The 24,496-nt window shown below is 43.2% G+C and overlaps 3 protein-coding genes across 3 annotated transcripts in view; 2 read left to right on the top strand and 1 right to left on the bottom strand.

The window, feature by feature from the left end:
* Positions 1-335: 335 nt before the first annotated feature.
* On the bottom strand, positions 336-2,568 carry LOC6549470. The gene is made up of 4 exons (XM_001975740.3): positions 1,652-2,568; positions 828-1,446; positions 569-762; positions 336-514 (listed from the first exon to the last, which is right to left on the bottom strand). Exons 1-4 carry the CDS (start codon positions 1,905-1,907, stop codon positions 408-410), a joined length of 1,176 nt encoding a protein of 391 aa, XP_001975776.1. The 5' UTR covers positions 1,908-2,568; the 3' UTR covers positions 336-407.
* A 599-nt stretch (positions 2,569-3,167) lies between these two features.
* LOC6549471 lies at positions 3,168-4,492 on the top strand. The gene is made up of 3 exons (XM_001975741.3): positions 3,168-3,920; positions 3,982-4,178; positions 4,329-4,492. The coding sequence occupies exons 1-3, from the start codon at positions 3,235-3,237 to the stop codon at positions 4,421-4,423; spliced, it is 978 nt and encodes a 325-aa protein (XP_001975777.1). The 5' UTR covers positions 3,168-3,234; the 3' UTR covers positions 4,424-4,492.
* Positions 4,493-5,701: 1,209 nt separating this feature from the next.
* The window catches only part of LOC6549454 (calcitonin gene-related peptide type 1 receptor), a 30,935-nt gene continuing 12,140 nt past the window's right edge, over positions 5,702-24,496 (top strand). The window contains exon 1 of the mRNA XM_001975742.3: positions 5,702-6,450. The gene's annotated coding sequence lies outside the window, so the exon portion shown is untranslated. The remainder of the gene's footprint in view (positions 6,451-24,496) is intronic.

The raw sequence follows: 24,496 nt of genomic DNA, 5'->3' as shown, positions 1-24,496 counted from the left end.
CCAGCACTCAAAGCTGCCAATGGCGCATTTTATACATTTCTATTTGTTTGCCTTTGTTCGGCGGTGGCATTAGCTACACATGCAGGGGTATTGGCTCCCCATCGGCATCGCAGCTCTTGACTTTAATCACACTAATTACGCAACTAAAAGGATAATCGTGTCGCTGACCGCACAAGCTCCTTAATGCGTTTGTCCAACTTTTTGCGAGTGTGCGTGTGTGTGTGTGTGTGGGTGCATGATCCAGTTCCCCCCACCCCGCTGCTTTGTCATAATCCCCTCGATTTGACAAGCTCATTAAGTGAGTACCAAAATGAAGCTTAAAGCCGTGTGCTTCCCTTAAAGACATTCGAGTTTATTTAATGTTGAGGCAAGAAACTAACCAATTGTAGGTGTAAGCAAATGCGTGCCTAGAGAAGCGAATTCCTCTGGCGGTAAGTCATACTGAATCCCGTCTCCACGTCCCGGTTCAGGGTGAGGTCATCGCTGGAGAAGTGCATCATGTAGGGCGGCGATGCTGCAAAATGGAGCCACATATCAGGCGCTATTCAACGGCAAACCAAGCACTCACCATAAACCAGCAGGTTGTCGTTGGTGCCGCAGTAGTAGGTGGGCTGGTAGGCCATGTTCTTGGCCAGAATGCCCTGCGGTATCAACAAGTAGTCCTCCTGTCTGCCGGTCGTGTGGACAGTGGCGTGGCAGAACTCGTCGTAGCCCTCGGCGGAGTCCGACTGCACGGACATCGAAAACTTGCTGAAGGAGTACCTGTTACGATGAGGATATAACAGATATGAGATTAAAGTTAGCTTCGCACATTGCAAAGTACTCACTCGATCATGCTGGCGGTAGCAGCAGACCTGATGCAGATAGTGTAGCTCAAGTCGGGCATGTAGTTGCTGAGGACTGAAGTCTGGAAGTTGAAGCTGCGAATGGTGCCGGACAGATCGGTGTAGTACTGCTGGCAGCCGGGCGGAGCAAGCAGCTCATAGTCAGCGTGGTGGGCGGCAAAGATGTCCCGCAGATCCTGCAGGGAGTTGGTGGAGGTTCCCAGGCCGGCCGAGCTGCTGGAACGACGCCGGCTGTTCGCTGGCGGACCTTCCAGCTGGGTAACAATCAGCCGCCAAACGGGCGCAGTTCCTCTGGAGGTCACCACGAACGTAAGGGTCACCTGATCCACTCCCGCTGCCGCATTGAAGGGCAGGTACAGGTGCTGGCCATCGTTTACTCCGCACAGCTTGAAGCCACCTGCCTCGAAGTAGTCCTGGCACTCGAGGACTCCATCCGTTTCCGTGGGCTGCTGCATCACGAACTGCTCGAAGTCGATGCGCAACTGCTGCACATTGCTGCTGAAGGCTTCGATGGTGTAGGTGTTCAGATCGCTGGATAGAACGCCAGGATTCCTGATAATCGTCCTCTTCTGGCGCGTGGTGGCGCCCACTTGAATGTTGGCTACGGGGAAGGAGGAACTTTTAGTATAATCTATAATCTATTATGTCTTATATTATATACAAATTTAAATTTTTATGTAGCACCACCTCACTAAAACGGTGTCTATTACCAGTTCTATCTTTTCAGAAGCAATTGCATAATATTCTAGTGAATTCACGACCATGGCCATAGTGTTTATTGACCCACTTTGGTGTCCACGACTCACTTTCACAGCAGACGCCGTAGGTGCCGCAGTATCCGTTCACTGTGCCCGATTGCCGCATGCACTTGAAGCGGGTGAGGCAGGTGCCGGTGGTGCCGCTGTTGGTGACGCAGCTGTCCGCCAGGACACTCCTCCGCCTGGCCTGGCGCCACATGCCAGGCTCCTGGACGACGGCCAGGGAGGCGCTCGTGTCATTCGGCGTTTGCGCCTGCGCCATGGCCAGTAATCCCAGAAGTAGCAGCTGCGTGTATCCAATCATAATCCTCGGTTTCACTCAGGTTCTATTCACCCACGCACTTTCACATCGACTGTGTGAATCTTTTGGGGGTCGCGGCGCTTATATAGCACTGCTTGGACTGAAGAATCCGAAAGATACAACGGCGCTGGCAGCGATGCGGTGATGAGATTTTCGTGTTAGAAGCAACGGCGTGTCAATATTTGGTAAGAAGCTCGGTTCGTCACCTACCGGCATGAATATTCAAGCCAGGCTAGTTGCGCCTATTAACTGGCTTGCCCGTCGCCCATCGCCCATCGATCGAGTCATTGAACCTCGACGAGTGTCCATTACTTTGATCTTAGATCTGTCAAAACTGGGTTATGTTTGCACACTCTTTTTGGTAACTTAGACGGGGAATGCGCGGAGAGGGCTCACTAGCTGGCTATCTCATTATCATCGCCATAAATGAAGATGACGATCGACAGCAGCGATGATGATGATGATGGTGACGATGATGTCAAAAAGTGAAAAGAGGCAACAAGTATTGAGGGTGTGATTGGGTTGACAAGACCCCAATTAGAGCCAAATTGCACAACTGAAGTTGGGCCCGAACTTCAAGAGATGCACTCCCAGCTGAGTTCTATTCGTAGTGGAAAGTTGCTCAAAAGTATATTTGCCCATCAACTGATTGCCTCCAATATACCCAATACACTCATTTATCTGATAAAAGCGCGGTCAAGTCGCTGTGTACAAAACCTTATCGGTATTCCCTGGGGTTTAATTTGAAATAAATTTGATTTTATTATTTTGCTTGCAGAAACTTTAATTGCTATAAAATAGAAAAGTCAGCGATAGCTCAGGAATTTCTGTTTATCTTTCGATAAACACTTTTTTTTAATATTGGTTGAATAACTATAATGCTTCACACCGCAGGGAATAAGAACTTTATAAACACCAAAGAGGATATATTATTTTTATAGGTTGAGAAGTCTAAGAATCAGTAGAATCAATAGCAGAAAACGGAAATTTCAGAGCGTTACAAGTTTCTCGCCAGAGTCACAGTACTCCTTTGAAAGGGTATAGCAAAGCTTCCAAGATCAAATAGCCTAAATAGATTGCTAAGACTTTTCACCACTGATAGCGCTATTAAACATGCCGTTCCCGAGGCCAAACAATAATAGAGGGACTCCAATGGCTGTGATTTCGTCATCAGACTGCAGGTGCCCCCTTGGGCCAGCGGAGCGATAAAACCAATCGATCATGATTGTGGACACTGGGAACTGGACATTGGGACGGGATTGGAGTGACAGGTGCGATTGCCGGCGGGCCATAAAAACCCAACCACTGGCCGTCGTGTAGACTTAGAACGATGAGGAACTGCATTGCAAGCGCCCTGCTCCTCCTGGCGACCGTTGCGGCCACGCAAGCCGCTTCGGTGGCCAAGCCCACCTGTGGAGGCACTAGCTCCTCGAAGAACATCAACCTGGTGAACCCGAAGAATCCTCCGCGGGTGTGCGAGTACCACATTAAGCCGACCAGCAGGTACGTTTGCCAGCTGAGAATCGATTGGGCCATGACCTTGGCCCAACCCACGCTGGAATCCCAAGGTTCGGGCCTGACCTACGCCGAGTGCACCCGGGATTACTTCGAGGTCGATGGCCTGAAACTGTGCGGCACCGAGCTGTGGCAGCACATCTATGTGCCCCTAAACGCCACCGATGGTGAGTCCATGGTGGATCTGGTCATTAGCTTGGCCGATCGTGGCGGAGACAGTGGATTGCCCGCCGCCTACTGGGACATGGTCGTCACCCAGCTGGAGTGCCCGGCCGGAGCCTCCGTGCGCTCGCTGGATCTGGATGACGGAGTCCCCATTGAGGGTCGTGCCACCTCCATCAAGGATGGCTTCTTTGTGGCCCCGTCCGGCTGTCGTCAGTACTTCCCGCAGGCCAAGGGAGTGGTGAAGTCCTTCAACTACAACGACGGCAATGGCATCTATCCATCCCGCATGAACTATGCCATTTGCTTCCGTCGCCAAACAGATACCAAGGCTCTGACGTGAGTAATATGACATCTAATTCATCCACATAGTTCAACTTCACTTAACGATTTGCAAAAGCATTCGCGCCTATTACTTCAACGTGGGCGATGTGGTAGCCGCGTCCACCTTGATGACCGATGAGAACTGCTACAGCAGCGAAAGTACCAACGACCTGGATGCCGATTTCCTGATGGTGCCACAGGCCACCTTTGAAGATAGCCACAAGCACGCCACCTACTTCTGTGGCTCCATCAAGAAGGATGTGGTCATATCGAGTAAGTTGCATAGAGCTTTTCAGCGCGGAAAGCTCAGGTAACACTAGTGCACAAACTTCTAGGATTTGCAATTCAATTTTTTTAATATTTTTTTCCAAATTGAAAATCAATTTTAAATAATCATTATTATAATAATTACTCACTCATTAGGCAACAATCCCGGTCCTTTGATGGTTCTGTTCAACAGCGACGACATCTACAGGCAGAATGAGGCTGGCTTTGCTTTCACCTATGTTGTGTCGTAAGCGGCTGAGGTTCTTTGATATTGTAAGCAAAACAAAGAAATCGCCAATAAAGGAGGTTTAATAGAAAGATTTGCCGAGTGTTCTTTACTCAAGCATTAGCGTTGAGCAATCAAAGAGATCCGCTAGGGGAACTCACTTGGCAGGTACAATCGTTTGGGAATCTTGGGCTTTCGTTTTCTATTCCCACCGCTTTGCCATATCAATTAGAGATAATTGCCGACTTATCAGAACAGCCGTGGTATCAACATTTGTCTGTGACAATTAGCAGACAAGCGATATATTATCTCAGGAACCCGGACTATCTAGGTGTTCAAGTAATGTGAGACAATCTATCAAGTGGTTCTCAAATTTATCAGATTCCTATCTGGGCAGAACTTTATCTTTTTTCAGACTTTATATGTTTGAGATAATATCGCCGTTGGTAAATGTTGTTCCTAAGGGGAAGGAAATTCTGCATAAACTACACGTGTATTGAATTCGCAGTTATTTGAAAGCTTCGCGATTTGTATCCTGTGAGCTAGAAGGAGTTTCAGAAAGCTTTGTTGGTTGAAAGCTTCCATAACATCCTTTGCCAAAGCACTAGCCCAACTTTGTAGCTTTAATAAAGCTACGACCGAAAAAGTAATACTTTCAGACTATCAACAAGTGTTTGAAAGTATTGTCTTGGGCCGTTCCCCCAAAAACATTTACGTTGATAGTATGAATTAAAATTAGAATCTCGATGCTATTGAAGTGAAGAATAGCGATTATTAAACTTGTGTTTTATTGTCGGCGCCAGTCATGTTTATCAAAGCCAGCATAGTCCCATAATCTCTATTCTAATGCGGTCGTCTTGGAGCCCAATTCCTTATCAGTCTTCAAAGGCAGCGCAACAAGTTGCGAGCAACATGAACTGCCCTGTGCCCAATCTGCTGCCATTCGTCGCGGCGGAAAGCTCTGCTAAAGCTCGGGAAACTCATTCTTGGAGGCCAGCGCACTGTGGGTGGGAAACGATTTGAATTTCGGAAAATTAAGCATAATAAACAAAAAATATGTAAGTTTTTCCGTTTATGCTTTATGGTTACTATGTGAAAGCCCCAAACAATTAATAATAATATAACAATAAATATATTATTATTGCACACCTTCTAACTAATGCGACATTCAGTTTTTAAAATTTGTATTTTATTTTTTATACCGCTAACGAATGTTTTATTTTAATGTTTGCTTTGTCCCACAGTGCAGTGATAAGACTCGCAGTGCTCACGGCTAGCTGCAGCAACATGTTGCGCAGTAGCAGCCACGCCGGCTGCTCATCGTGTGGCATGCGGATTTGACTTCAGTTGCCGTCCAACTGCCGCGTATTCGGAACGCTCCTCGCGCATCCGAGCCGGTTCCACCAGCATATCCAAAGCCCCAAGCCCAAAGCCATTTCTCAAACGGTGTGCGCGAATCGCTCATTAAACCCAAATGGGTGTACAATAAAAAGTTTTAGTCCCGGCCATTGAAAAGTGTGTGCTCTACTTGTTCCTTTATTATTATTTTCTCCAAGCCATTGTCATCGGTTTTTGCGTGCAACGTGCGGCGTGGTGTGGCGTTCTGTGGTGTGAGTGGCCGATTGTGAGTGCGAGTGCGTCGCTTAAATGCCAATTAAAGTGGCAGGCGTTTAATCAAGTCAAGTATAGGTCTAGGTTCCGACTCCGACTCCGACTCCGATTCCCACGCCGACGCCACCGACGGTGTGACAAAGGAGTCCGCAGGAGTCCTTGGCGCAGCTCCACTCTTCATTTCCCTCGGCGTCCTCGGCATCCTCGACATCCTCGGCAGCCAGCGCACATTCACGAAATTCCCAGCGAAAACATAGCCATAAATTAACAACTAATTCAATTAACTGCTGACAACGTCAACGAGCGCCGCTTGGCTGCAGCTTGGGACCAGATCCTTTGGCAGGAGGCAGGCCAGAAGGAAGCGGGGAACTCACTGCATCGCCGCAGGATATGCGGCGGGCTGCCTAGGAGGAATTCCTTGTGCCAGCCTCCTTCTTCACGGTAAGCCCACGGATCCACACACAATGGGTGAAATATTTCAAAACGCACACATGCCGCTGCTCGCAACCGGAAATTATGAGCCTTGCGTTCCGGCTCACATTTTCTGGGGACTCTATCTGCGCATTCACATCTCTCTTTTTCATGCAACTATCGGCCTATTGTATTGTGTTATAAGCAAGGATATGCAAATTTATTTACTTGCCATGGAAACGGGTATAAAAACTGTGATTTTAATATAGAAAGTAAAGTTAGTTCCAGTAAATATATTTTAACAAAACCCATAACTTTCCAGCTCTTTTTTAAATTTTTAGAGAAAAACAGATGATTAATTTCCGATATACTCTTAATTTAAAATCCATATAACATAGTTGAGGCCATCGAGTTTACCTTCTGCTTAAATCTACATAAAAAGTTTATTTCACGTACAGCTTTCCAACACTTTTCACGAACTTACCCTTGTTAACTCTGGTAAAGAGTGGAGAGTAGCTGTCAAAGTGAAAATCGGAACATGCGTTTCAGACTCCTTTGTATGAGTGAAGTCCTTAGAAGCTGGCCCAGCGAATAAATGAAATATTTGGCATGGCCATTATGCAAATGCCTGATTGGGGGAAAAAAGCTGAAGGGATTTAGTTTTGGGCGCATTCCATTCAGCGTGTGAGTCGACTTTTGTTTGGCTTTCGAATCCTGGGTAGCAGCTGCATAAATCAATGGAGCAGCATTTCTCTCGGTTCGTTTGATGTTTGATTTCCAGCTTCATGATGACGCACGTTGTAAGGCCATAAATCTTGCGATCCGGCCAAATGTCTTTAATTGTTAAGCGCACAGACGGCAATCTGCAATCTGGAATCGACAATCTGCAAGTCGACGATGATTTCACAGCGCGACGCGACACTATCATTATTGTGCGATGATCATGATATATCTGCCGTCATTTGTCACTGTAACAAGTTGAGCCTGGCGGCCAAAGGCAAACAATTTGCCACCGGCTAAATTCGCTGTTTGCCATTTGCTATTTGCTCTTAGCTGTTAGCTGTTAGCCAATTGCCATTAGCGTTTACGTGGCGCCCAGGGGGCACCGTAGATGCCATAGATACAGATACTGGGCCCAAGATACATGGGCCTATATACACGACAATCCAGCATCGTGGTGTGAGTTTGCATTAGCTTCTACTTTAAACAATAAATTCTAGCAGAGCGCTATCTCTTAGTCGGGAATATTTTGGACCACAAAATGCATTTCGCGAACTATATTATATTTTGCTTTCCTTTCCCGTAGCTTTGTTTATGTCCACGTGAGCGAAATGCAGCGGCTAATGAGTAAATATTGTCAGAGATAATACACGAGTGCATAGCAGCCTTTTGCTTCTGGGGGCTTCCAGCAAATGGACGGCTCTCGAGAGATATAAATCAGTGCTCTCGAGCTGGAAATGCAGGAAGTATCTTCTTTTTAATAGAGTAAGTACTATGACAGATAGGCACCAAGTTATGGCACCAAATGTTTCCAAAGTATGTAATTAAAGTGCAATAAACAACTCATTTGTACAGACGGAAGGTCCTCAACCAGCTACACACAAAAAAGTGCAGGCAATTAAAAACTCATTAAGTGGAGTAAAAACCAAACCATTTCACATCAAAAATTACTCTGAGTTTTGCTATTACAGCTCATAGCACTTTGATCAAAACAATCTTAAAAATACATGAACATTTATATGCAAGAAAATTGCCTCTGAAAATAGCATACATTAACATTCTCATGCCTAATAAACGCAGCCATTAGGACCAAATTAGTTATTAAACAGTTAATGAATGTATTTGGAAATCGTTGCCACTTTGCCAATGTGAATGCTACTATGCTAAATTCTGTTTATAAAATCAGGCCTATGAGTGATTTGTCGGATGTACGAGTTCATGTAAACACCATCAAAATCAAACAATTTTTGACAAGCCCTCATCGCCGTCGAATGTTGGCCAATATCGATTGCCCAATTTGTTATCAGTTGCCATCATGCGTGGCTTTGGCCCATTGATTGATACATCCCGTTTCGCTGGCTGCCAAATTAATTTCCTTGCAACGATTTCTACAACATGGTTGCAAAGCGGTTACGGATTTTGCCATCAACGGTGTTTATTGTATTAAGAATTTTCCAAATTAATTGCGAATTTAAGCTATTTTTGGGTTCAGCGGGCACGAGTTTTCCTCATCGCTAAAACCGACAAAAAAAGGAAAAAGGGGCGACGACAGGTCTAAACAATAACAAAATGCTGGCGCTGATTGAACCGCTCAGTGCACAATTTCAATCAATTTTTGCAATTAATTTTCATTGCCCCGCGTGCGTCCAGTTTGGAAGTGGGCACGCTGATCAAACGACGATGAGATCGCACGGCAGCGTCATTGTTAAGGCCAAATCAGTATTGGCCGCATCGCAGGCAAGTGCAGGAAAATTAAAATAAATGGTTATGGGACTCCATAAAGCATTACAATACCAACGTGACTCACTCACTCAGCCATGTTGGCCCAAGACAAACAAAGTGCGCAGCTAACGTGGCCCACTGTGTGTGCGGGTTCAATTAACGTGGTCAAAACAACTTGTTCTTGGTCTCAGGGAACATGCAGCTGGGAATGGAGATGGAGCTGGAGTTCTGCTGGAACTCCGGCCTGAAAAGGCAGCGCCCAGATTGCAGCTTCCACAATCCACAGCCGAGCCAGACGAGCTGGCAGAAAAAGTTGTTAATTGGAATTTAACAATCTCTAAAAGCGTCTAATGGAGGGGAGCTGCGTGCTCTGCGTCGGCGACGGCGATTTGCCCCACTGTGCGGCTGGGCTACCAGTTTACCCACTCTGCGCTTTATCTGCCGGCAAATGTAGAAATTAAGTTTCGCCCGGCCAGATGGATCCCGACCGACCGACTGTCAGTATCGTTTACGTGCCGCCGTCAGGCAAAAACAATCAACATCAACTTATTTGTCTGCTGGCCAAACATCTCAAAGTGGCCAACGTCGCAGCAGCAGCAGCACAGCAGCAGGATCTGCTGATGCCAGATAGCCACACTGTCAGTTGGTCGGTGGTTCGGTGTCATGACCATTCCGGGTCCATTTCTGTGCCTGCTGGAGGAGTCGTGATTTTATCCCCCGCACACTGGCGCAAAATTAGGAATCTACTTTATATCAATAAATCTTAGGAGAGTAAATTCATCATTTCAACTGTACTGAATGCATGGGTTCAGTTTAATTTTCCTAGACTTGAGATAAAAATGTTAATCCCCATTTAGAATATTATGGAAAAGTTTTGTATATAACACAATTTATATTAAATGAGGTGCTACATGAACTGAAAGATAGCATCGTTTCAAATTTTCTGTTGACAATAGAGGTAGAAATGAACCTATAGTTACTTCTGTGAAAGTGAAAACATCAGCACACATATTTCCTCCCAGTGCACAGAGCTCAGGCTCGCCTTGCATTCTTGCGGCGTCATTTAGTCGTGGGCTTCGTAACAAAGATCGTTAGCTGTAGGAATTATTGGAGCAGCTTTTCCAGCGGCTTTGGCCAGCCATCAGTTCGAGTGGGGAAAATAGTTTCTCACAGCTGGCTCCGCCTCTCTTTCTGCCGATGACAGCCTCGGTTTTTGGCCCACCTGCTGGCTTTTTGGATGTTTCCGTGGCCTCCCTGGCCTCCCTGGCATTCCTGGCATGCCCGGGCTGCTCAGCTCCCTTGGATCCCTCGGCTCCCTCGGCTCCATCTGGCGGTGACAGTTCACGTCACCACAGAGCCACATCCAGCTGGTGGAGCTTCTTTGTGCCGCCGGTTGGCGCTAATGAAGCAGCACACACATCCGCAGCCACTCCAAGGTGGCCAGCACGTGTGCTGCCTGGCCTTTTAGCAGATAAAAAGAGCAAATAAAGATGAAAAATACAAAAAAAAAGAACCAAGTCAAGGGGCATCTTGTGCTCAGCATAATTTGCGCTGACATTAATCAATTGCAGCGTGCGCCTGGCAGCCGAGAGAAAAGCGCCGCAGTTGGCCATAAATTAGCAGCCGCAAACACGAAACATGGCCAGGAACACCTGTTGGTGGCCAGCACTTCCGATTCGAGCCGCTTTCGAATATGATTTGCAGCATCGCGGTGCGGCGAACACTGATATGCTCTTTAGATAACGCCGAGCATTTCCCTCCGCAGATTGCAGAATGCAGATTGCAGATTGCTGCCCATAAATCAGCCGCAAATTGCTGGCTGATGCTCAAGCTGTTGGCCCTTGTCCGACACTGGTGGTCATTAGCTGGAACATAAGGCCACATGAGGCAAGTAGACACTTTTTGTGGCCCACAAACATATTGGTATTTGGTAAGACACGTGACACGCCCGCTATCGCAGCGGAAGTGGCCTGTCGAAACGGCACTTGGCAAGTTGGCCAAAAGTGTTGACAGCTGCAAATCAAATTGTCATTAAATTTTCATTTCAGGCAGAAGCCACTGGGCACTCCTCCAGAAACAGTGTGGCCTCGGTAATTGCAATTAAAGCAATTTTGCAGAGCGTGTCGCGCCGACACATTGACAAACTGCGCCAATTTACGTGGCAATTCGGGGGCGGCACTCGAAACTTTTGGAAGCTTGAAAAGTTGCAAATTGTTTGAAGCACGGTTGAGTTACAAGTTAACAAATGGCTGCAGCGGCAACTGATATGTGCATATTTTTAGTCCTTAGTCCTTAGTCCTTGCGAGGTGCTTGAAATACGATTTTTACACGAGTTTACACGATAGTGTTTTCTTACCTTATTTGATTTTGAAGTGCATTTCTTTGATGTAAAAATACATTAATGTGGCACAACAACTCTTGGCTGACACACTTTATTATTAAAGATCAAGGTACTTTGACAAATATGTGCACATTCATTTAGTATAGTTTACAATGTGTCACTTTTCTATCTATTCGATTATAATTTTCAACGAAATCTTTGAGTGTTATATTTTAATTAAAATATGATTTTTATTAAATGATTTACGAAACCCAGTGAACAAAATGAGCAGCATTATCCACTCAAAACAGTGATAAGATAGTTATGAAGTCCAAAGATATGGGTCTGTATTGATTTATATTGAAAAGAAGAGCTCTAGATTAGTACGCAAATATGTCAGGGAAAATTCCAAAAGCAGATTGTAAAATTCCTGCAAGACATATGCCATTGAACTCTGGCGATTTCAAAGACGTGAATTTAATTCTCAAGCCCTATTGAAATTCTAATGATAAATCGGCTGCTTGCTTTGTCTGGGTAAACCAGGTTAGCGGTTGTGGCCAACGTGCCGCCAATGCTGCGTATGCGTAATATTTATGGCACGACGCACATGTGGCAAGGTTCCAAATGCAAGACGCCCATCAAATGGCATAAATAAGCACATCTCACTTGGCTGTGCGTTGGCTGCTCTTTTATGCAACATGCGACACGAGAATCGCATTAAAAAAGATGTGCAACCGCCGGTGCCGGTGCACCCACTCCATTCCGATCCGAACGCCCTCACAATTCTGGCAGGCATCCGAATGAAATGAGCAATTAAAAAGTGCGCATAACTTAATTAAAGATGTAAAAAGGGGAAGAGAAGAGTGGCCAAGTGACCAGTGCCAAATTGGCGCCTTTGTTGGACTCGGGCCTTGCGCGTTAAAAGTTTCATTTGATGTTCATTAGCTTGTTTATTGGGCTGTTTAGTTGTTTAGTGTCCTTACCGCCAGCAGCCGGTTCTCTAATTACTTGGTTTCGGGGAACCAAAGTCGAGACTTTTAGCAACAAATGTTGCAACATTAATTAGGACACATTTGCTGGAAATTCCCTTTCAATTAGAGCCCGCTTTTATGCGACAGGATCTGCTCGAGTGTCCTGCGAATGGATTCGGATTCCAGCAGTCAAGTGCCGCCAGGCGGGCGAAATGTAGTGGCACTGAGCTGCGGATTAAGTCGGTCAAAGGTCAGCTGCTCTTAATGTGCTCCACCGACGGCTTTAAAGCTGCTGCCCCGCCACTCGACCTTTGGCTGAATCTCGGCTAATGAGTTTCAGAGTGGCATAAATAATGCAAAATGTTTTTTGTTGCTCACAGAGGGAGCACGACCACGCAACCATGTATCGCCAGCCCCAGAAAACAATGGCGCTCCGAAACAAAAGTTAAACAAATATGCATATCACATTTTTGGGCATATTGGTAAACAAAGGAACAGGTATTTGATACGCTAGAACAACTTTAAATCTTACTTAAACACAAACTAATTGTGAACAAATCTCTCTTTTGGGACCCAAATTTGTGTCCCCTTATTTGGCATGTAAGCTGAAATAGCTATGCATACAAATTTAAATTATTTACAACAATTATACCGGTGCGTATAATCTGATTTGCTTTTAATGCAGATATGCAATTATCAGTCCCAATTTATGGAAATCCTTTTTTTCAGGAGCTCAGTGATTGTTGCCAAAGCCAATTGGAAAGAGGCATAATGTTTTCAGCACACTAAGGGGATTAAATAAATCTCCAATCGATCATGGGATTTTTCCTTGTGCAGCCGTACAGTACCTCAACCTCAACCTCAACCTCAACCTCCGATGGGGATTGTTTTAACAAATGTCCATCTTCGCACGCCTGTCTCGAGTGAGTGGCAGATGGATTGGCAGCAAGTGTCATTTGGCCAGTCCATCGGGCGGTTGGACAATGTGCTCCACCCACTGCCAGTGGAGCCAATCAGTCGAGGGGCTGAAACTTAAACCAGAAACTAATTGAAGTTGAGCGGGTGCTCCGTGGTGCTCCGTGCTCCGTGCTCCGGCATAATTCCGCTTTTGTACTTCCAGCCAGCTGATCCCATCAGCGCGGCGATACCCGGAGCTTCAGCACGCCATTAAATCCTTTGCGTTTCGACTTTGGTCAGTTGATTAAGTATGCATAAACAGCAATTATGCCGCCCCCTTGGGGCGTGTCTGCGTAATTTATGCTAAGTTATGGCGTATTATATCTATTGCGGGCCCATTCCGCTTACTTGTATTACCAAAGGCTAGCTGGCTGGGAAAAGCAGGAAAAAAGGAGCGCGGAGCACAAAAGTTGGCAAACAAAATCCATACATTAAGCATATCATTTTGCAAGAGCCTCGAGCTCCCACAGCCATAGTAACCCATTCAAATTAAACCGCTCTATTGAAGGAGCGTCCTTTTTTGTGGGGCATCCCCCTCCCCTCCCCTCCCCGCCTAACAATACTTTTCAAACCTTTGTTGCCTTTTTTCCCCACGAAATTGCAGGTAATTAAGATGCCGCCCCACGGCGTAAAGTACACAAAAAACGGCGAGAGAAAAACGGAGTGTGGCAAGGAAAACATAATTCACTGTCTAAAAATTCATTTCGACATTTCGCCTCCCTTTGACAACGCTGCTGAATTTTCCTGCTGCTTTTACTTAGGGATTTCCCCGCCCAGACGGAGCTGGAGCACCTTCTGGGCCATCCACTCCTGGGTTAAATTGAGTGTGAAGTGTGCTAGGAGCGCCGAGGTCTAGGCATTTACTCAAATTGGAGTATAATTGACTACAAGCCATTTGTTTTGAGCAGCGGTTTTATGGCGCTATTAAATATTCGTCTTCAAAAGGCACAGTTCGTAAATAACTCTTAGGGCCAATCATTTGTTAGCATTATTTCGCGATTAGCCAGGGCAAAAATTATAATGTACTAATAATCATAAATCTAGCTGAACAGCTTTCAACACAATGAACCGTCAACAACCACAAAATAAGGCACTCAATCGAAATTATAGCATGTGAATATTCAAATGAGACCCAATATTTTTGTGTATTTATAAATGAAGTTTATTTTTCAAACAACAGAACCTAATAATGCAAAGAGCATGGTGCTCTAACCAATCTGAATTATTGCGCATGAGGGCGAATGTTGCATTCGTTTAACCCACTTGGCATTCATTGTTGCATGCAGCATGAAATATGGAAAATTATGCTCAGTCTGCTGAAGGAGAATGCGGCGCAACCGAGCTGCATTGCTAATCGGGATCGTACGAGCTACACAGGGAGAAAATGATGAGTTACTATGAGTTAGGAGAATGTGCTGCGGAATAAAAAATATTGCAGTTTCAAAGCAACCAGTTAAATAGTTTTTCAAACACTTTTCTGATAAAAAGGCGTATTTCATTTGAATGCTTATTATTTTTCAATCGCAGATAATTATATTTGATGCATCGTTTTATTTTAATTAGAGAAATTACACTTTGAATCGAACTCAAAGTTCCGTTTCGCTTTGTGCGTTATCTGCATGCTACTAATTCACAGCAAGCCAGGCAAGGAGAATCTGATTAAGTATGTGATATAATGCCATAATTTGCCAAATGCACAAACACAAGGAGGAGCAGGAGCAGAGACTTTTGGCCAGCGACACAGTCGCCCTGGGAGATAAATCTGGCCAAGTTTATTGAATTATCCAACAGTGGGCCCACTGCAACTCCAGTTGCTCAGCTGGACGGGACAGCTTCGATAAATTGGCAACATGGCTTTAATTGGCTCCGAGGCGGGCAATCAAAACTGTTTTCGATAACGCGCCACGAAAGGTTCAAAGCCCAAAGTTCCTTTGACATGGCCTGCGGCTGCAACTTGGCTTTGCTTTCGCCATTGCCTTTGCCTTTGCTTTTGGTTATGGTCTCGTCTGTCGTGGGCGAGAAGGCAAATCAGATAAGCACTTAATGCCAAGCACACAATGTGGCCAAGAGTTGTTGGCCAGGACACAAACGCAGGCTCACGCACACACGAACGTACCGCTACACCACATACACGCCTGACTGGCTTGTAATGGAATTGCGATTGTATCTGGCAGATACATTTGTGCAGAAGGTCCGCAAACGAACCCATTTGTTTGGCAAGCAGATTTATGCTCATGCCCATGCCGTTGTCATCGAAAGCCTAATTAAATATCACAGGCTGCCGAAGTTGGAGGCGGAAAAATTACACTACAACTGAATTAATTAAGCCAACAAGTTCTACTACTTCGTTAGTGTGTAGTGTCGTCGCTCGGTTTCATTAACAAGAAGTCGGCAAACAAAAGTTTGCAGCTGTCGGAAAAGTTTATGATCCGAGCTCGAAAAGATAGCGCAACAAGTAAATTCCGACTAAGCACGCGCCATCAGCGAAAGATACATTTAATTAATTTTTGATTCCACCAGATACTCAGACAACTGTATCTTCGGCCGACGCTTTTCGGTGCTTCTTATTGATACAGATTAGATGCGGTTCCAGCTCGCAGCTTACTTTGGTCTAACTTCACTGACCACTCTTGAATTTAATTAAAAACTTTTCCTATCACTCAACCCACACAAGGCAGTCTAAGTGTTTTTAAAATCGAAATCAATTGCCTGGCAGTTACAACTGGACATAAATCGCGCACAACTTCCAGTCGGACAAGCAAAAGTCCTGAGATACTTTTCCTTTGTCTGCTCCACATGCAAAATTAGGCACAAACTTTGTGAAATCGACAGCGACTCCAAACACAAAGGTCTCCAGCACTCAGTGGCCCATCACTTGAAGTTATTGAACCTCGACTGCCGCCCATTGTTGCCCCATTATGCATGCAGGAGCGGATTGGGGCATGACAATTACTCAAGGTCCCTCCAGCAAAGTTCCACAAAGAGCAACAGTTGCGGCAGCCACAAAGAAACGCAGCTGCAGCAGAAGTCGCAGCAGCAACACAAATATGTCAAGGCAACAACAAAGGCGGCAGAATAATAGTTGCAAATGCTAAAGGCATTTGGGAAGAGTATATGGCAGCAGTATAAATAAATGCAGCTCAATAACATTGTGCCATTAGAAGAGGGCAATGAGTGAAACACAAAATAAAACCAAATCAATGGCGATTTTCCCATTTCTCAATTACTATCTTAAATGCTTTTAATAAAGCATATTTAAGAAACTTTAAAGAAGCCAAACAAAATATCACAATAACAATTAGGTAAATCACATGTGTGCATTTAATCCTGCTTTCTAATTTAAGCACTTTAAGCAACAATTTAAGCAACTATTTATTTATCGTTGGCGCAAAAACTGCTCAAAAATGTCAGCAGCGCAGATAAATGAATAATATTTGGAGAATAACACCAAAACATCAAAACACCAGCAGTGACAGGCGGTTTAAGAGAAGCTAAGCCCGCAAATGCGAATTTCCATATGAATAGAGCAACAATTGTCCATAGGCGGCGCAAATTGCAAATGAAATGAAATATGAAAATCAAACTGACTTCCCAATTGACATTAGCTGACGGCCAGAGGAGAAAGCCAGGCGGTTGTGGGTATGGCAATGGAAATGGAAATGAAGGTGACGAGCACAAAGCAATTCTACTTGGGAGCTTGACAATGGCTTTGGCCCCCTCTCACAACTTCCCTCTGGAAATTCGACTGGTTTTCCTTGCCCGGGTGTAGTCAATTGTAAACACATTTAAACAAAACTCAACGAGACGTGCGGAAAATTGCTGATATGAAAAGTGAAAAGTGCGCCGAGGTCGTGTGTTTGGGTATCCGACGAGAATTTGTGCTGCCAAAATTGTGGGCAAAAGCAAAAATTGGCAGGGGCCAGGATGAAGATGAGGTCCTGGGCTGAAGGAGCCGAGCATTTGGGCCGGCCACAAAATAATGTTATTGATATGAATTGAGTGCGTGAGCTGGCCAAATAATTATCTTGGCTTCGTGCTCGGAAAACTCCAATTTCGAGCATTAATTGCGGATGGGATTGTAGTGAAATCAAATTAATTGTGAGCTTGCGTTTGGGGTGTGAATTGGAAACAGTGGAAAATTAAATGAGCCAAACAAATTAATTTACCTACAGCTTGGAAAATTCTTAAAGACCCGCTTTACATTACAAGAATAATTTATTGTAAACTTTATGCTGAGCCTAGGATTTGGTCAGCAATTTTTGCGAATTTGTGCCGAGCTTTGAAACCCCTCAAGACGCCCTTAGCCACAAGTTTAATATCGTTTTCGTTTCTGTTTGAGTTGAGCAACCCACTTTAACCACTTCGCCTGGCCAAATTTCAATTGGACTACAAAGTATTTGTCGAAAAGTTCCCCGTCCTAGCAACGGCAGAGAAATAATCAAATTGTATGATGAACACGCCCCGACTGGAATTATTATAAGAGGCAGGCGGAAAACAAATTCCCAAGCTCACAAAAAGTTGCCCAAACAATAACAAAATGAAAGAAATGTGCACTTGAGCCGCTTGAATAGGGGGAAAAGTACATTTATTCCCCACGAAAAGTTCTTGAAATCAAAGTACGTAAGCAGCACAACAAATAAGCGCAGTTAAAGCACGAATTTTCTCACTGGCTTTGGCCAAATGACAAAGTTAAACAAAAACCAGGGGAAGGGCATCCTGCCCTGCTTGTTGCCAGGACTGTCACTCCTTGAAAAGGATACGGCACATGCACCGTGCCGCTGAGCAGCTGCTTTCCTGGTTCTTGAGGTGATGTACTATACATAGGTAGGCAAACAGTGCCGTTCAAGATATTAGCACTTCTTACAGTTAGTTTCTATTTCATAGCTTATTCCTTGGATAATGCCATTTAAAGTTTGTTATAAAGTTTAATTAATAACTCACCACCTAAAAAAAAAGGATAATAATATTCGTGAAAGGCCACCAATGCGCTGATGTAACAACAATACTGTATCTTATGATCATCTAAGGCATCATAATCATACGATTTTTTTGGCCAGTAGGAAAACCATCTGAGCTCTATTGTTATGGCCGCAGCTGTGGCTGTTTATGGGGTGTGCTGAGCACCTTTGAGTAGACCGCAAGACATTTGTGAAAGAGTAAACAACAGACGGCAAACAAAGTCCATTTCAGATCTCACACCTGGCCGGGCTTAGACATATGCAAATTCAGAGCGCGAACAAATTGTGCAATTGTTGGTGGGAGGAAGTGAGAACAAGGCATTTAGCACGTGTGGCACGTATTTCATTTCAGTACCTCCATCTCCGGAGCTGCGGAAAAGCAATGAACCAGGACAAAGGTCGACTGTATAGGGAGCTCAAAGGATGCAGAGAAACATAGTGGAGTTGTGGCAGCAGGACTGAGGCAATATTGTGGCACAAATGCACTTAACGCCGCCGGTCTCTTAAAACTCCGCTTTTGGCCGGCTGGCGAATTTAAAGCCTCATCTTTTCCTTAATCCATTGCCGGGTCGGGTTTTATAAATTATTCCATTCCATTAGGGCTCGGCTTTCACGCTCCACGCTCCACACTCGCCGCTTTCAAGTCCGGAGCCAAATGGGCAAGTGGGCAAATGTGTGCGGAAAATAAATAAATCGCTTGTTCTGGTAATCTGTGGCAACATTCTTATCGCCCGCCCCTCGACCAGCATAGTCCCGGCTAACACAGATACATCCGCCTTTGGAGCGGTACAAGTAGTGTCCTTTTGTGGGACGGATCTGGGCAGCGCCAGTAGAGCGATTTCGTGTTTACACTTTATATTTATTTGAAATATGATCTCCTTTCCACGCCGCCGAGTGCAGCGTTAAATAAATCAGCCAGCACGCTCACAAAATCGTACCCATGGCAGCTGTCACTCCGCATTATTATCACCAACAAAAGGTCCTCGGCGCCTGGAGGAGCACCCAGGATGCCAACACTCCATTAGAAGGGGGATCCTGAGCAGCACGAGTCTGTCGGCGAGGACAACATGATTTCCACTCCTTTTTAAATAAATTGTACGTCATCGGCGGGTGGTAATAATGCAAGTAAAGCGCAGAAAAAACATGTCAACTCTTTGCGACTAAGTATGAAATATTAAATTATGCAGCGGACCTTGAATACATCACCCAAAATGGCACCAAATAATTAAATATTTATTTAGCCCTCGAATCACGAGTTGTTACAAAAACAGAATGCTCTATGATCAATAATTCATTTACTACATTGTGTTTTAATTCTTACGTTTAACATAACGGCCATTGAATAAAACAAAAGTGGGCAAAATAAAGCTTAACATAAGTTAAGCTCAATTGACGACAGTTAAGAGCAACTACCATTTTTTCTCAATGAAAAGGATTTTTACTCATAATCCCCGGCTGAAATCCACAGGAGCTATCGAAATTGGAAACTCATAAATTGCCTTTATGTTCCGACATTCCATTCGCAACAAAAGTGCTGGAAAATGGTAAGCGATTCAGTGCATCAATGGCAATCCGGCGAAATCCAATTGGAAAGCCATAGTTCCGGCCAAGGCTAAAATGTTTCAGCCATTCCTGTCGCAACAGTAGCAATGTCGTTTTAGGCAAAATGGCATTTAAGCGATTCAAGAGTTCGACAAATCTTTATTCCCCAAATAAAACACCCAATGAAACACAAAATTCTGTGCAAATGGTTGGCTTTTAACGGAATCTTTTAAGGCAAAACACATTGGATTTATGACAATTCGATCCGATTCTTTCATGCTACATTTCAAGGGGAATTTAATTGCCGCCCATCAGCACATCCAATAATTGATGCCGCTGTTTGCCTAAAAAGCAAGCGAGTTTTAAAGCAAAATACGGCATAAATCATAGCACAATCATACCATGTGGGCGGTATAAAACTGGCGCAGACATCGTTGTACGCATGATTTATGCGTCTCATAAATTGCTGCAGCGAAAACTAAAAGCTGTTTTGTGCTCAGCGCTGAATGAAGATAAACTATCCACAGGGATAGTTGGGTTGGATTCCAATCCACTGCGTCCGAGTCCAAAGGCTCGATTCCCAGCTGACAGCCAACGAATTGGAAATCGGCAAACAAACATTTTCATTACTCATACGTCAGGGGGGCCCGCGTTTGTGTGGAAGCGCGAAAATACCCGAAACCAAACCAAACCATCCATTGCAAACATTTTGACAGATGCAACGGCACAATTTCGCTTGGCTACGTTTTTTAATACCCAGCAGTTTTGCGCCACATTTCGCGTGCAAAGTTTTTCAACATGGCTCCATTTTTCCAAATTGTTGCTGTGCGTGGGGTGGGCGTGGTCAGGGTCGACACTTCAACGCCGAGTGCCAGAAGAGATGCCCCTACATGATACACATGTAACCCACAAACATTTGCCAGTTTTATGCTTTTCCGAGCCCCACCGCCCACCCCCCGCCATTTCCCATTTCCTTTGCCTTTTGGCCGCTTTTATTGAAGTCTCCCACCGCTCGCTTTTATCAAATGCAATTTACGGATCCCTGACATTGAGCATTAGCGCAGGGCTGCCAAAGTCAAGTCAAGCCAGGCCAAGTCAAGTCGAGTTTGCTTGACGCACAGCAGCTGCTTTCCCAGACCCGATTTCCCAACTTCCAACCTCTAGACCAACTTTTTTCGACAGCTACTTTTCGCCTATGGCACTTTTCCACACGCTTTTATTGCTAATTTCTGTTATTGCCAACGTTTTGCGTGAGTTTCGCGAATTGTCGTAAAAATATTTTTATTAGCCGATCGCGGGTGGTGCTGTGCGTTGGGCTTGGGTGGCCCAAAGGACCTCCCCCTCCTGAAAGCACATTAAAAGCCCGAGCTGCCACATTTCGGCATTGAGACACGCTAGAAAGTATGCTAGGAAAATTACAGCACCTTTATTCTCAGATTTACGCACTCAGCTCTACGGCAACTTCCATTGATTCCAAGTTGAATACTTAAAGCCATGTGTAATACCTATGTTTTGGATCAATAAAAGTCTTGGCATTATGTATTCATTTGAGGCGCTGTTAGGGAAGTTTAATTCATTTGAAATGCTACAAGTACTAAGAACACTTTAAGAGCGATCTTAGCCTGAATAAAAAAGATTATTTATTTATGCTGCCATTGAATTCAGCAGCTTCGTGTGCTTAAAATTCCCACTCAAGAAAATTCCAGTACATAATATTGTTGCCCGCACATTCAACATGATTTATCCGATTTTTATCCAGCACCCGACTATTTTTCAACCCACTTGAATGCCGAATCACTTATTCATTCACTGGCAGATGCTCAGGTTCAATGTGGACGATTTATGGACAAGTTTGTACCGAGAAGTCGTAAAATTAAAGTGCCCCCGAGCCCACGCTCCTGAAGACGCTTTTATGGCTATGGCCAGTTAATAACCAAATTTGTCTGCTCAGCTTTTGCTTAAACATTAAATCCACTTGCTGGGCGATGAGCTCCTCAGAATCGAGCGAGTTGTGCTGAGTGATGTTCTGCGATTTCGTGTAATTTGTGTAATAAATATAAAACTTGTATTATGGCAGCAAGGGGGATGGGGAGCTGCTAAACCAGGGCAAACATGGCAGAGCGTTTGTCATAAAACGCCACTCGTTCACAAGTGTTGTGCACACAAAGTGCATTCAGTTCGCCATTACCCAACCCACAAACCTCGGGGAATCCCCCCTATGTTCTGCTCAGCCAATTTGCAATCCTAGATTTTATGATTTTCGCATGCTAAGGAGACTTTTCTGCGTTACCGGCTGTCATTGTGGTTTTTGCTCTTGTCACTTTGCAATTCGAGTGCAGCCAGCAGTTTGCCTAAACGATAAGATTGGAAAATGGAAATGGAAATGGATGTGGTGACAACCACCTGACGCAAAATTTGTCACGGATTCAGAATCCAAAATCCTCGATATCCAACTGGACATGACCAGTTTCCGGAGGAATGCACTCTAGTAACATCTCGGCCCAAACATTTGTTTGTTGTCTTTTGTCCAAAAACATGCCCAATAATGCTGGCCCATTTCAGTGCAGTTGACAGAAATATGCAAACCGACATAAACAAATATTTATTTGATTACTTATTTTAAAGAAATATGCAAACTCACAGAGAATGCAAAATATTTGTTATTGAATATTTTAGAATCAATACACATAAACCTAAGCAAATTAAAGTTGGTGAAGAGCGATTTCTCTACAAATTCCACATTATTAAACTATTAATTTAGATAAATAAATGTGGCGGCAAGTTCCCCACTCAATTATTTCAACAATTACGGAAAAAATTGCCACTGATATTGGTTTTTTATACCCGTTACTCGTGGAGTAAAAGGGTATACTAGACTCTCTGAAAAGTATGTAACAGGCAGAAGGAAGCGCAACTTATATCAATCGGATTTTAAAGTGCCATACCTCTAAATGTTTCTGGCGCAATTCTCTAAATATCTGCATTCAAATTTAAAAAATTATTTTTTTAACATTTTTTTGTAATTTTTTTGATACGATGATGTAGAAATTCAAGAAAATTAAAAAATGCCCCAAGGCTGAAGTTCTATACTCCATAACTCAACTTATATTAATCGGATTTTGAAGTGGCATACCTTTAAATGTTTCTGGCGCAATTCTCTAAATATCTGCATTCAAATTTAAAAAATTATTTTTTTAAAAATTTTTTGTAATTTTTTTGATGCGATGATGTAGAAATTCAAGAAAGTTATGAAATGGCCCAAGGCTGAAGTTCTATACTCCATAACTCAACTTATATTAATCGGATTTTGAAGTGGCATACCTTTAAATGTTTCTGGCGCAATTCTCTAAATATCTGCATTCAAATTTAAAAAATTATTTTTTTTTAAATTTTTTGTAATTTTTTTGATGCGATGATGTAGAAATTCAAGAAAGTCAAGAAATGTGCCACTGCTGAAGTTCTATACTCCATAACTCAACTTATAATAATCGGATTTTGAAGTGGCATACCTTAAAATGTTTCTGGCACAATTCTCTAAAAAACTGCAATCAAATTAAAAAAAAAATTTTTTTTTAATTTTTTGTAATTTTTTTGATGCGATGATGTAGAAATTCAAGAAAGTCAAGAAATGTGCCACGGCTGAAGTTCTATACTCCATAACTCAACTTATATTAATCGGATTTTGAAGTGGCATACCTTAAAATGTTTCTGGCGCAATTCTCTAAAAAACTGCAATCAAATTAAAAAAATTTTTTTTTTTTAAATTTTTTTTTAATTTTTTTGTAATTTTTTTGATGCGATGATGTAAAAATTCAAGAAAGTTATGAAATGCCCCAAGGCTGAAGTTCTATACTCCATAACTCAACTTATATTAATCGGATTTTGAACTGGCATACCTTAAAATGTTTCTGGCACAATTCTCTAAAAAACTGCAATCAAATTAAAAAAAAAATTTTTTTTTAATTTTTTTGTAATTTTTTTGATGCGATGATGTAGAAATTCAAGAAAGTTAAGAAATGCCCCAAGGCTGAAGTTCTATACTCCATAACTCAACTTATATTAATCGGATTTTGAAGTGGCATACCTTAAAATGTTTCTGGCGCAATTCTCTAAAAAACTGCAATCAAATTAAAAAAAAAAAAATTTTTTTAATTTTTTTGTAATTTTTTTGATGCGATGATGTAGAAATTCAAGAAAGTTAAGAAATGCCCCAAGGCTGAAGTTCTATACTCCATAACTCAACTTATATTATTCGGATTTTGAAGTGGCATACCTTTAAATGTTTCTGGCGCAATTCTCTAAATATCTGCATTCAAATTTAAAAAATTATTTTTTTTTAAATTTTTTTGTAATTTTTTTGATGCGATGATGTAGAAATTCAAGAAAGTCAAGAAATGTGCCAAGGCTGAAGTTCTATACTCCATAACTCAACTTATATTAATCGGATTTTGAAGTGGCATACCTTAAAATGTTTCTGGCGCAATTCTCTAAAAAACTGCAATCAAATTAAAAAAAAAAAATTTTTTTAATTTTTTTGTAATTTTTTTGATGCGATGATGTAGAAATTCAAGAAAGTTATGAAATGCCCCAAGGCTGAATTTCTATACTCCATAACTCAACTTATATTAATCGGATTTTGAAGTGGCATACCTTTAAATGTTTCTGGCGCAATTCTCTAAATATCTGCATTCAAATTTAAAAAATTATTTTTTTTTAATTTTTTTGTAATTTTTTTGATGCGATGATGTAGAAATTCAAGAAAGTTAAGAAATGCCCCAAGGCTGAAGTTCTATACTCCATAACTCAACTTATATTAATCGGATTTTGAAGTGGCATACCTTAAAATGTTTCTGGCGCAATTCTCTAAAAAACTGCAATCAAAATTA

Source organism: Drosophila erecta, unplaced genomic scaffold, assembly GCF_003286155.1.
Source record: "Drosophila erecta strain 14021-0224.00,06,07 unplaced genomic scaffold, DereRS2 tig00000092-arrow-pilon, whole genome shotgun sequence".
Taxonomy (NCBI): Eukaryota; Metazoa; Arthropoda; class Insecta; order Diptera; family Drosophilidae; genus Drosophila; species Drosophila erecta.
Note: the sequence above shows the minus strand (reverse complement) of the source record. Positions and strands in the feature narration are given on the sequence as shown.